The sequence below is a fragment of the Aythya fuligula genome, chromosome 3 (assembly GCF_009819795.1).
Source record: "Aythya fuligula isolate bAytFul2 chromosome 3, bAytFul2.pri, whole genome shotgun sequence".
NCBI lineage: Eukaryota > Metazoa > Chordata > Aves > Anseriformes > Anatidae > Aythya > Aythya fuligula.
Genome location: NC_045561.1, coordinates 74580795 through 74593376, shown reverse-complemented (window position 1 = coordinate 74593376; position 12582 = coordinate 74580795). Strand labels below are relative to the sequence as shown.

At 44.7% G+C, this 12582-nt stretch overlaps 1 protein-coding gene across 3 annotated transcripts in view; it reads right to left on the bottom strand.

Annotated features, from left to right (window-relative positions):
- The window catches only part of DCBLD1 (discoidin, CUB and LCCL domain containing 1), a 48874-nt gene extending 36701 nt beyond the window's left edge, over positions 1-12173 (bottom strand). For all 3 annotated transcript variants that reach the window (XM_032185019.1, XM_032185021.1, XM_032185022.1), the window contains exon 1: positions 11959-12173. In XM_032185019.1, the coding sequence (XP_032040910.1) occupies positions 11959-12055 (97 nt within the window). In that variant the 5' untranslated portion in view covers positions 12056-12173. The remainder of the gene's footprint in view (positions 1-11958) is intronic.
- Positions 12174-12582: the final 409 nt, after the last annotated feature.

Genomic DNA, 12582 nt, shown 5'->3' with positions numbered 1-12582 from the left:
CTGTGCCCATGAATGAGACCCAGCACCACGAGCTGCCCCAGGAACTGTGGCTGGGAATGGGATGCCTTTCACTAAAGAGTGTCAGTCCCAGAAGCAACAGAGCTGGAGAGCTCTGAAAATAACACTGGTTCCTCACGGCACCTTCCTGCCATCCTATATCACCTGGATGCCTCCCTGCTCCTGTCTCTTTCCGCAGGCCAGCTCGTGGGCTGAGCTTCTCTTTCCCCTGGGCTTGCCCACCCTTGGCCCACACACACAGGGGGTGCACACTGCCTTTATCCATGGGCTTGGAGCACTGCCCCCTGCACTAGGGAAGAGACTACTGTTCTCAAATGCCTGCTGTAGGAAGATTTCATGCGCTGCAGCTTTTATTGAACGATGTTTATACCGCCAACTACAAAATTGTTACACGGCATGGTATCAAAGTATGTTTTCAGAAGCGCTGCTACAATGTCCTGGCAGAAAACAGCTGCCTTTTTCATCCCTCTGATTCACATTCACTAAGCAATTAATAACTGGCTTGGCCTCGCTCCAGTGCTAAATACGTTCTATTCCCAAGCGTGCTCAGGCACACGGCCGGGCCCGCATGCTCCGCCGCCCCTCTGGGCGCAAACATTTCTCTCCTGGTTACTGATTCCCAATGCCACCCTGCCCTTGGCTGCCTTCTCACCACAATGAAGACCCCCAAACCAGCCCTATTTCCATCTCTGCCTCATCTCTCCCCATCTGGCTGCCTGCATTTTCCACCTTCACAGAGATGCTCGAGGCAAACTGAGCACCATCTCCCCACCTTCCCCTGCCCACATGGAGGCCTGGGTACAGAGCTGCTGGTCTGTCCTCTTCCTTCCCACTCCTCCTGCTCCTGAGAGCATGGAGCTTGTCTGCCAGTTCCTATATTCCGGATTCAGCCAAAAATCAGCATTTTCTGGAGAGTTACAGCCTGCAAGAAAATGCAGCCAAAGCAAAGAAAATGCCACTGAACTGAGGATGGGGCTTTGTTGATAATCCCCACACATGGAGACATGAGATTCAGCTCATCTTCCATGTTGCTTTCCCTGAAGTAATAATTCCAGCTTATTAAAAGATACAGTAATAACTGTCAAGAAAGAGTTCTGTGCCCATGTTTGAAAGATTTGAGTTGTGCATAAGAGCAGATGAATATCTAAATAAGAAATCAAATCTTTCCAGTCAGACCTGTGCCCTCTCTGATCACATGGGATAGGAGAACAGACCAGGGGAAAAACAAGATTTGTTGCAAGATGCCACCCAAACCACTGATGCAGTCTTGACAACATGCTAGGTTTCCATACATCTGCTACAACCTTTGTCACTTACAGAAGCATGCACACTGCAAATGAAAGTGGGTTTGTGCTTTCATCACTCTGTGATTGATCAAGTGAGGCTCGGAGTTAAGCACTTCACTTCTCACCTCTCCACCTAGAAACCTGAGTGAGGAGTGCTAGCTTTTTACTGGGCCATTACAATGGAACAGAGAGGTCACCACACCATCAAGACCTAAACCCATCACTTTTCCATAGAACAACAAAAATCTCAGACCTCTTTGCTTTTCCTGGCAATGGGCTCAAGTGGCTAACAAAAACACAGGGCAACATCGTGGGCCTGAGGCATTTCTGTGTGGGCGAGCATCGCCAGCCCTCCACACTGCCTCCCTGGTGGTGTTGGCACACAGATGCCATTGACGCCAGTGGAGCAGCTGATCAAGCCCTGTGTGCAAAGAAGTATATAAAAATCCACAGCAGTGTTTTTTTCAGAAGTCCAGCTTCAGATTCTTCACAGCATTTTGTGGAGACTGCAAAGAGAATTTAAAATGATGAAAGAAACTACGGGAAATTAAGGCAAGTCTATAATCATCTGAAAAAACAATGACTGCAATCTTCCATGGACTTTATATTAGTATTAATGTTTTCAAGGAAAGAAATCCCCCACTTTGCAGTATGCCCGACTGCAGATGGAATAATAAATACGGTCTAAACTTTTTCTTTGAATTGCATTCTCATTTGTTTGACTCCATAGGGTCCCCAGGAAACATTTTAACCCCTGTGCTGCAGCTGTCCCTCACAACACTCATTTTGCTGCCAAATCTAACCAAGCGGGAGGTGGGGAGTGCTGGGAGGGGGGCTGAGGGCAGGAAGGGAAGGTAGAGCAGCAGAAGAAACAAAGGAACATTGTACAGGGCTGATTTCGTAGCCCAAATTATTTACTTACTGACTTCAAAGGGATGCAAAAGGAGAAGGAGGTCAAACAAACCACAGTGTGTTTTTCCCTCCTCCTCGCAGACATTATTTACTGTAATGTCTCTCTTAAAGTAGGAATGAGAATGCAGCAAATGATCTCAAATTGGTTCCACAGCGGTTCTATAAATCACAGATTCCTCCCATGCGCCCAGCTGTGATTGCCCCCCCCGGCCATTTGGCAGTGGCTAGGGGCTGGCTTTCCCCTTGGCTTTCCTGCAACCAGCCTTGGGGGATGCCCTGTCTCAGATGTGTAAGAAGTCATTTTGGTAACCAGTTGGATTGCCATCATCAAGTATATTTAAAAAACAACAACAACAAAACTGACAACCATTTTTATATTCCTTATATAACAAAGTAGCTTCCAACCATATTACCATTTTTCAAAATTAGATTTTTTTTTAGCAATAGTTAGCAGTAGCAAGGGAAATCCTTTTAGCTGTGCTGACCTACATGGCAGTACTTCAATGGATTGCCACAAACAACGTGGGCAGCCTTTACTACCCCAGAAAGCTCTCACATTTGCAGAAGTTTGCAGAGATTAAAGTCTCTCAAGACCAGAGCTTTCATTTATTTAGCTGCTAATGTGTAAAACAAAAGCTGAAATCTCCTTTTGAGCAATTTCATCTATCAACAGGAAACCACTTTTCAGTAAAGAGGCAACTTTATGCTTAGCATTCAGGCTCACAACCTTAACGAGGAATAGAATAAGTTTCACTTAAACTAACACAAATGTGAACCAGAAACTCACATGCTAAAACCCTTCCAGTTTCTATATATAGTTAAAGATTTAATTACTTTTGTCATTTAAACAATTAACTTTCTGGAGACCAACCATGTCCTCTGAATATATACATCTTAGAGACTTGTGTCATGATGAAGCCAAACGCTACCTGGGCTATATCTATGCATGAGAGTAAGTGACAAGAAAACTCCAGATTACCCTAGAAATTACAGTACCAGAAAGAGAAAACAGTAGCTACAGCCTTGATAGTGTCTTTCATATAAATTATTTATGAGGACACAGGATTAAGAAGTTGCTGCATTCCATAAAGAACAAGATCGTGCAACATGTAAGGGACGAGGTTTACACAAAAATTAAAATAGCATCATACAGTTCTCTTGCTTCGCTTCTATCGAATACTCAGAAGTAGTAGCAAAAGAGGCTTGCCTTTGCTTTTCAGGAGGACTATCTGGTTCCATCACAATCTGTGAAAGACAGACAGTACCAGAGTACATGTCAAAAATAAGCATGTTTTAGTCACTGCTTCCAGGACTTAGGCAGTGTACCCAAATGTAGTCCTACAGAGAAGCGAGTTTCAGCACTGGAATTTGCTTTTCAGCATTCTAAATACAGCAATCTTGAGCCTGTGGGTGTGAGAAAACTTCTCTATGCCTTTTAACTGCTGCAACAAAAAAGACTTTTACTTATTTATTTATTTATTCACTGCATAGCTGCATATAATATTTATCAATGCCTTTCTTTTACGAATGTGCATGCTGCTGTGACTCATCACCTCAACACTTTATTACACTGTGAGTTTTGGGGAACAGATGTGAGAATGGATCTACATATTTATATTATTTTCAGAGGAATCACAAGTGTAGGGTCCCCATTTTGCAAGCCAGAAGTTGATTTTTTATTTTCCAGCAAACATCTGCCTACCTGAAAATACATGGACCCCATGTTAAGGTGTCCATCCTCAAGTGCAGAGGTGCTGAGAAGGCACAAGCACTTGGTTCACTGCCCAAGCACTGGTTGTAGCTGCACACTGAGAAGGAATCTCGGAGGACTGTTAGTAAGTGGAAATGTGGTCATGCTCCTCCACCAGCTACTCATGTAGAGTGAACCTTGGGGAAGCTCCAGTACTGTAAAGACTAAAAGGGAATAAATAGCCTACAAGCAGACACTTATTTCCTATCCCTCTGCCCACAATTCCGCAGCAGTGCAGCAGGAACAAAGTGGGAAATGGAGCTCCCACTACCCCATGCTGGCCCCCCTGAGTTTGGTGGGGCTCTTCTACTATCAGGGCACCTTCTTTGATTCCCCTAATGTGGGGCAAACATGCAGTTGGATTTCTATTAAGGGCTTTTCAGGCAAAGTAGGAAATGCTAATCTTAACTGAGAGACATATCATATATATGCAAATTGCTTGCTCTACTTTCTCCATCTGTGTTTTTTTTTTTTTTTTTTTTTTTTCCCTAGGTTTTTCTCTTTGCTATGCTTTAGTGGAGATTAACTTACAGTATATTGCACTGAACTAGGACTGTGTGGGAAACATATGCTGCAAGCTCAGGGCCAAACTCGAATATTGGGTAGCACAGAAATAGGAATATTCACAGCCATGGTAAGTACTGGCAAGCCCACAGGGACAGGAAACTCGGAGACACCAGGTTAAAAAGAGGCTGAAGTAGAGCTGTCCCAGATAAGGTAGCAGGTGGGAAGGCAAGATTTCACAACAGCTTTAATTTGGGTAAGAGCAAACGTCTGAACATGATAGGATGAAACCCCACCACCACCACCTTTTGTTTTTAATATGCAACTCCCTTGTTAGTGTGACACAAGCCAGGAAAGACTGATATTTATCAGTAATTAAGGCTGGTCGATTTTCTTAAAATCAAACCTGTCCTGACTTATTAGCACAATCACACATCCACTTCCTTTTGCTTGTATGACTAGATTTAATATGTGATTTGTTGTGGTATGTGATTGAAAGGACAACAGAAAGCACACTACTTCTGTCAAAGCAAATTATGTAAATCCTACTTAATCCACAAGGTATAAGTTACTAAATATCTCAAGAGAAAATTGGTTTGTGAGGGAAAATAATTGCCATCTATTCACAAGACTCAATGTTCTGCTTTGCCTTTTGACTCATTTAACTTATAGGAAACCAACTCTTTCTACCATAATTATTGCAATCGAACAGCAAGTGGTTCTCTGCAACTCCAGCAGAAATGGCAGTAAAACTAACTGAACTAAGACACATCTACAATCAAAAATGTACATCAGGCTTCTGACCTGGAGCACTGAAGGAAAGAAATGTTTTCTTCCAGTATTCCCATGCTACTAGCCTGCCTGATACTCATCATCAAGGCATTAACCAGAATGGTACACTCAGAATCTCAGTGAAACATGAAACGTTGCAGTCTCCCTGGTTTGTTGTGGTTATATCTAGCTGGTGCGAACTATATTTCCAATTCTAAAAATAAAAATTTTACTAGCCATAGAATTACTTAAGTACTACTTTACTGGTTGTGACACCGTGTATGAACCACAGCATCATTTCTGCCACTTTCAGTCTTCTGTGACTTGTTAATATGAGATTGTATAAAACGTATTTGCAAATAGAAGTGAAAAACAATGCACAAGAGACTGTTTTTATACCACTCTGTGTACACTACTTACACTGCAACTCCATATTTTCCTTTTATTTGACTGGATTTTTTTATTTATGTATTTATTTTTGATTAGCCCCAATCTTGTTCTCATGTTTTCATACAGTGTATGGTAGAAAGGTATGCGATTTTTCACTCACCTCAAGAGTGAATACTTCGGTGCAACTGCTCAGACACTAATTTATTTTGATAAAACATTATTTTGCTTTCCACGTAGGGAACAAAGAGAACTAATTTCTTCTAAAAAACAGGAGATTCATTTTCAAAGCACAAGCATTAGCACTTCCTGAAAATCAGTAAGTTCTCAGATATGTGTTTTATAGAGAAGTTTAACTATGCCTCTTCTACCTGTGATGAAATACTAATAGATCAGAAAAAGCTGACTCCTTGGGCTTGAAAATGTTGACAGTTCTGACTGCCCAGCTTCTCATCATACATGACACAACAATTCATATTACAGCTTACCTACAAAAATTCTGCTTTAAAGCATTTAGTGGGGGCACAGAGCCTATGGCTCCAAGGCATTTCAGCTTTAATTCTCCCTTCCCTGACATGGGAAGCATGGGATAATACAAATCCCTGGCTTTGGGAACAAGCTGAGACAATGTGGATGGAGGGCAATGTCTCTGGTGTTAGCTGTGGAACTTGCTGCTAAATCCTCCCAGTGGAGGGGCACCCTCAGGATCTTTACAGGTTTAGATAGATATTTTTTTCATACTCAGAGGAGAAAATTGACTTATTATTATTATTATTATTATTATTATTATTATTATTATTATTATTATTATTATTATTATTATTATTATTATTATTATTATTATTATTATATTTTTTTTATTCTGAGCTTGTTTCGCAAAGAAAGCATGGCTGACTGTTAAGTCAAAGCAATCCACCGCCATGGTACTGGTATGGCACCTAAATAAAATAGATGTAAGTGGTTTCAAGAATCTGCAAATTTCTACTCTGTGCAGCTGCAACAACAAGGCTCAACCATGTAATAAAGTGATTCTGTTTGGATAGATGAAAAAACCCACCTATGTTTCCAGTGTTTTGAGGTCTCTCCTTACTACACCACGAAGAAAAGGTTTGTTTGATTTCTTACAGGACACACAGGCCTTTGTATAGTATGAGAGATCACATCCAGAATTCCCCATGCGTTTTTGTAATTTGAAATAAAGCAAATAAACACAATTTTTATTCAGTAGACATGAACATCTGGAAGATGACATCAACATGACTTGAACTGTAATGTCAAAGTGCTAGACTGAAATCCAATACTGTTGAACAATTTGCGGTGGGAATGCCAGAAACTTGAACATGGCAGATTAAAACTGTGATGGAAACAAGGTTTCTGCAGCAGCTGAGGGAAGGAACAACAGTTTGGAGCTCTGCTAAAGGTGGGGTGGAGGAATAACACAACAAACTTGTAACTTCCTGAAGAAATTACTGCAATTACAGTAGCAGCTTAAGCCTAAATGTGATACTAAATACCAAAACGAAGATCCTGCTCTCGAAGAGGCTATGGATCTGCATTTCTAGCTTTGACCTGCTCTGCCTTCCCCATTTATTCTCCTTCCTTTTTTTTTTCAGGGTGTTTGAAAAAAACCTTTACTGGAGCTCCTTGGAGATGAGCAGAGAGAATATGGGCTGAACAAGCTCTGCCTATGCAGAGGAGCGGTGTGGGGCTGCTGTAGAGGCAGCTGCTGTGGCCAGGCAGCAACCCATCCCACCAGGGAAATGGAAATAACGAGCAAGGTCACTCTGGGACTGGAAGTGCTAGTCAGGAAGGATGAGAAAGCCCCATCACCACCAAACTAAACCTTCATATCTTAGAAGGAAACTCCTGAGAGGCATGTCCTAGCTCTGTCAAAAGAAGAGGCAGGCAAAGAGGGAATTCCTACCTTTCTAGTAATGCTCTCAGCTCTTGGACTTAATTACACAGCATAAAAAATCCTAACTACTGGAAGCCTCCCTATGTACATGTGTCCAGTAGACCTCAGAAATATGGCTTTAGCATTCACACATTTTTCACAGACAAAATGGGTTTAATTAGATAATTCATAATTTTTGCTTTTAGAATAAATGAAGACATCTTCATACTCTTAAAATTAGTCAAGCCGTTTGACTTTTTTTTTTTTTTAATTTAACATAATATTATTATTATTTATTTTTTTAACATCACTAGTGCATTGTCCCAGTTTGAAGTTTCCTAATCCCAGTGGTAATTCTAATTAAGCCTTTTGGGAAAGCTGTGTGCTTATTCTTATGCACTGCTATTAACATTTTTTTTTTTTTTTTAATTGCAGATAGTTGGGATCCAATGCCATTCCACTGAATCCAGTCAGGAGGATTTTATTTTGATTTTGTCTGGCTTGTTTTATTCTTAACAGATGGTGCAAACCCATGTGTTGATAAGTACATGCCACAGGAGAGCATCTGATACGATACAGTCAGCCCCAAACCTCCAGCAACGTCTACACTGAGGACTTCAGCGCACACCACCACCCAGGAGCACGCTTCTCAGCATGGTGTGTTGTCTCAGGCAAGCTTTCTAAACTGTCATACTTCTGGGGCCCAAAATGGCTTTGAGAAGGTACCTTAAGTATCTCTATGTAGTATAAGCATCCTCAAACATGTTTTGTTTTTTTTTAAAACTATTTTTTACTGTGCTAAACACATAGCTCCAGTGGACTATTGGTGGCATGGTCTGATAAATACAAATTAATGAATTTTGCATATGTAAATCAACATATAATTTGTATGAAATATTATTCAACAGCCATGCATGTTATGTGCGTGTGCTGATATTTCAGGGAAGAGCTTTCCCAAGGCATCTTTTTCCTCCCTCCTTTGTCAGTGAGACTCCCAGAGGCCTCCCTGTCTCTGATTTCGTTTGAAATATGTCCTCTGGTAACCTAAAGAGAAGTACATATAAAGGGCTTAGAGCTATTTATAGCAAAGTCTGTGCAACTAAAAACATGGCAGTTTTCATGTGGTGGGTATACACAGCACTTATGAACTGCAACCGGAAAACTGTTGCCTCCGTCTTCAGTGATTCTAGTCAGCATTCACAACACGACACAGGGGGAGCCAAGGAAGGAAGTAGACATAAGGACAAAATGCAAACAAACTGAAAAATTTACCAATCGGTTATATGCAGAATCTGTGGAGGGTGTGGGGTGTGTGCATACAAGAAAGATTCATCTTTATCTGCATTGCAAACTGCTGGAAGTGGGTATGCAGACTGGATTAGCATTATCACACCAATATTCTTCAGTACGTGTTTTGTGCAAGTCCCTGAGAACAGGCATAGTCTCTCATAATTACTGCACACACTGTTGCCACATCAAGTAACAGCCCTGACTCAAAACCCTACTGCCCCTAAGTTCTTCCAACTTATGCGAAAAAGATGAGCATTGGGTGCAACTGTAAACAGACCCAGAAACACTGCAACCAAAGTTCACATTTGGATGCTGATCTGCAAATCCCACATTAGCTAGTGTCACCATCGTGCTTCATTTGAAGTGAAAATAAATGAGTTATACCAAGAGTGGTGGCTTCAGTCTTGCTCTTAATAGAGTGAAATCCCCCTTTCCTATTCGCCTTCCTACAAATAACCAACCCACAGATTGTTTTTTAAATCCAACTGGCCAGAATTTGCTTAAGAAATGTAATTGAAGATTACTTAAAACTCTGAAGACGGAAGACTCAGATTTGACTCTGATTTAGGTAGCTGCTGCCCAAAATTACATATTTCAGTCTCCTGCTCAATGAGACCAGAAGAAAAACTGGAGAACAGTGAATGGCAAACATAACGTGTTCGGATCTGCCTCCCCTCTACCTTGGTCTTGACCTGCTGGAAGGAGACCTTGAAAAGGGGCACCAGGTCTAGTGTGGTTGTGTGAGGCTGGGCAGGTGGGGTACAAGGTATAATCTGTGGTTGTCAGCAAAGAACTGGCAAGTGAAACCACAAGAGAAGTCAAGATCAGCATACAGCATAATTAAAATGTGCTTATTTTCCCTTTTATTATAAATCCCATAGTTATTTTATCACTCGTTCACAGTCATAGGTATGACATTTGTCCCCAGGTAAGATGTACTAAGCTCACAAATATGTTTTAATTAAAACCAGTTCCCTAATCACACGTCCTTTCCTGTCATCAGTCTATGAAAAACAAAATGCTGTGTTTCATAGATGTCCTCAGACAATGTACATCTTTAACACGAGCAGAAAAAGAGCTGACACACAGGCTCTGCACAGTCACCTCAGTATGAGCTACACTATGAAGCAACACCACAGTGAAAAAGGGGCCTTTCCCTGATTTAAGACTTAAAAGAAAAGATATAATGGCAGCTTCACCCTTGTTTTGTAGCATCCCTCGGGATAGACTGAGAAGACACGTGAACTTGTTACCTGTGGGTTCTGGTCATGGAAAAAAGCAGACTGCACAGCCAGTTCATTAGATGACAGAAAACTGCACTACTTTATATAATATAAATATATTTAAATCAATATATTTAAATCGGTACATCTTTCCAGGAACCAGCTGGTGGGAGACACCAGTGGTCACAATTCAGAATTAGCTGAAACTCAGGCCTGATTCACTCTGCCACTTCTCATGCTCCATTACAACTTTTAAGTCAAGGTGAGAAGCTTGTGTAACAGGAAGTTTGTCTCCACTTATCCTTATCACCTCCCTCCACTGGTGCGGCTGCAGAACACTTAGCCCCTAATTTATAGGGCAATATCAATAAACAAACAAGTAGAATAATGCCCCCCTAAGGAGAAAGGGAAGATTTGGGTCAAAATCTCTTCCGGTCTCTAAATGCTGGGCAGACTTGTAAATGTGAGTTTAGGAATATGGTTTACCTGGTTGTCTTAGGACTTCTGTTTCTGTGCTGTTGGTTTGATGGCAGAAACACTTCAGACATGAGTAAGAAACAACAAAAGCGCCTTTACCACTCAGTTTTGGAATACAGACAAGGAGTCGGAGTCACGCTTAATTGCTGAAGTGCCACTGCATGCACTAAAACCCCCAGAAATCCCAGCAAACTTACTAACCAACTCTCCAAGTGACTTTGTCCTTGAGGTCATCATGACAAAACATTGGTACGAGAGGAGGCAAAAACACACACCACCACAACAGAACACAGATGGATAGAGAGGAAGTTTTTTTTAACCATCTCTGTTTCCCAGATCATATCAAATTGGAGTCTCAAAACTGGGAAATACATATTGAGGATAGCACAGCAAAGTTTCAAGAGGAAAAACAAAGCTATTGCATGAAGCTGGTAAGCGGAAATGTCACTTGGCTTGTACCAATTTTTCCCCAGTGGAAGTTTGTATCAGAAATCCCCATAACTAGGAAGTTAGGGAAAAAAAAAAAAGGTATAAATCAGCCAAATAAAGTGCTTTGTGGCACTGCCTGGGTGCTACACTAACCCAGAGCACCGGGTGTTGGAATTTGCAGCCAGATTTGATACGGGGACTATCAGCTTGCCTGAAGTTTGCTGTCAGGCTCATTACTATGCCTAACTTCCAGCACTACTTCGGCGGTAGCTGTCAGTGAACTCCTCTAAGATGGATGCACCGGGCCGGGCAATGCCACAGCCGGCAGCTCGCAGTTGCCCCGCAGCAAAAGCCAGCTGGATTCACAATTCACACGGAAGCTCAACTGGGAGTCGCACACAAACAGAGGGCAAACAGAGCAGCTCCCGGGCCCTCGTTTCACCAAGCTGCGGGATCCCAGCGAAATCCCCACCAAACTTTGTCTCGGCCGGAGCAGGCGCTGCTCTTCCCGGCGGGGCTGCAGGTGAGCAGCCCGGGCTGCGGGGCGGGGGCTGCCGGTACCGGGAATGGGCTCGGGCCCCTGCAGCAGCCCCATCCCCATCTTCATCTCCATCCCCATCTTCATCCTCATCCCATCCCCACCGCCGGTGCCGGAGCAGAGCCGGTGCCGAGCCCGGGCGCCCCCGGGGCCGCAGGCGCCGCGCCTCCAACTTGCCGGGGACTTTTCCCCGCTGCCGCGACTTCGGGAAAAGAAGAGCAGAAGGGACCCACGAGGAACACCCCCCGACTAGCGGAGGACGAGGGGAGCGGGAGGACACGCTCGCCCTCAGGCCGGTTACCGCCGTAATCTCGCAGCTCCTCGGAGCGGGGATAAAGGCGGCGGGGATTAACCGGGTCAGCTGCGCGCAGCCCACGGACCCCCCCCGGACCCCCCGGACCCTCTCCCCGGGGCGAGGGCAGCTGCCGGCTCCCAGGAGGGGGGCGACCCCCCCCGGCTGCCCCTGCCCCCGGACTCACCCAGCTTCTCCGCCCGCAGCCAGAGCGGGGCCGAGGCTCCCAGCAGCAGCGAGAGCAGCAGCGAGGGGGCGGCCCGCGCCCCCCCGGCGGGGCTCATGGCTCCGGCACAACTTCCCCGCTTCCCTCCCGCTCCTTTCTCTTCCTCTCCTCCTCCTCCTCGCCGGGGCGGCCCCGGGTCCGGCCCTCCTGCCCGCCGAGGGGGGCGGCCGCCCCCTCGCATCCCTCTGCCGCAGGTGCCGAGCAGGAGCAGGGGCCGCACGGGTGCCCCCCCCGAGCCGCGCTGCAGCGCTGCCGCCGCCTGCCCGGGCTGGGGGTGGAGAGAGGAAGCGGGAGAAGGGGCAGCGCCGCCCTTCCCATCGGGCTGCCTCCTTCTCCTCCTCCTCCTCCTCCTCCTTTTCCTTCTCCCGCCAGCCCCGCTGCCCCCTCCCGGGGTTGCCGCTCTGCCCTGCCGCTGCTTTTCGCCGCCTACAAGCTAAACCCCTCTGGACCTGCCCGGCCCCACGGGGGGGGACCTATGGCACAGGTGGGGGCGGCCCCGTGCGCTGCTGAGGCGGCTGCTGGCCCCCAAAAGGAGCCTACTTGCAACCCACCTGGAGTCTTGGAGACAACCGGTGGTTATTAGCT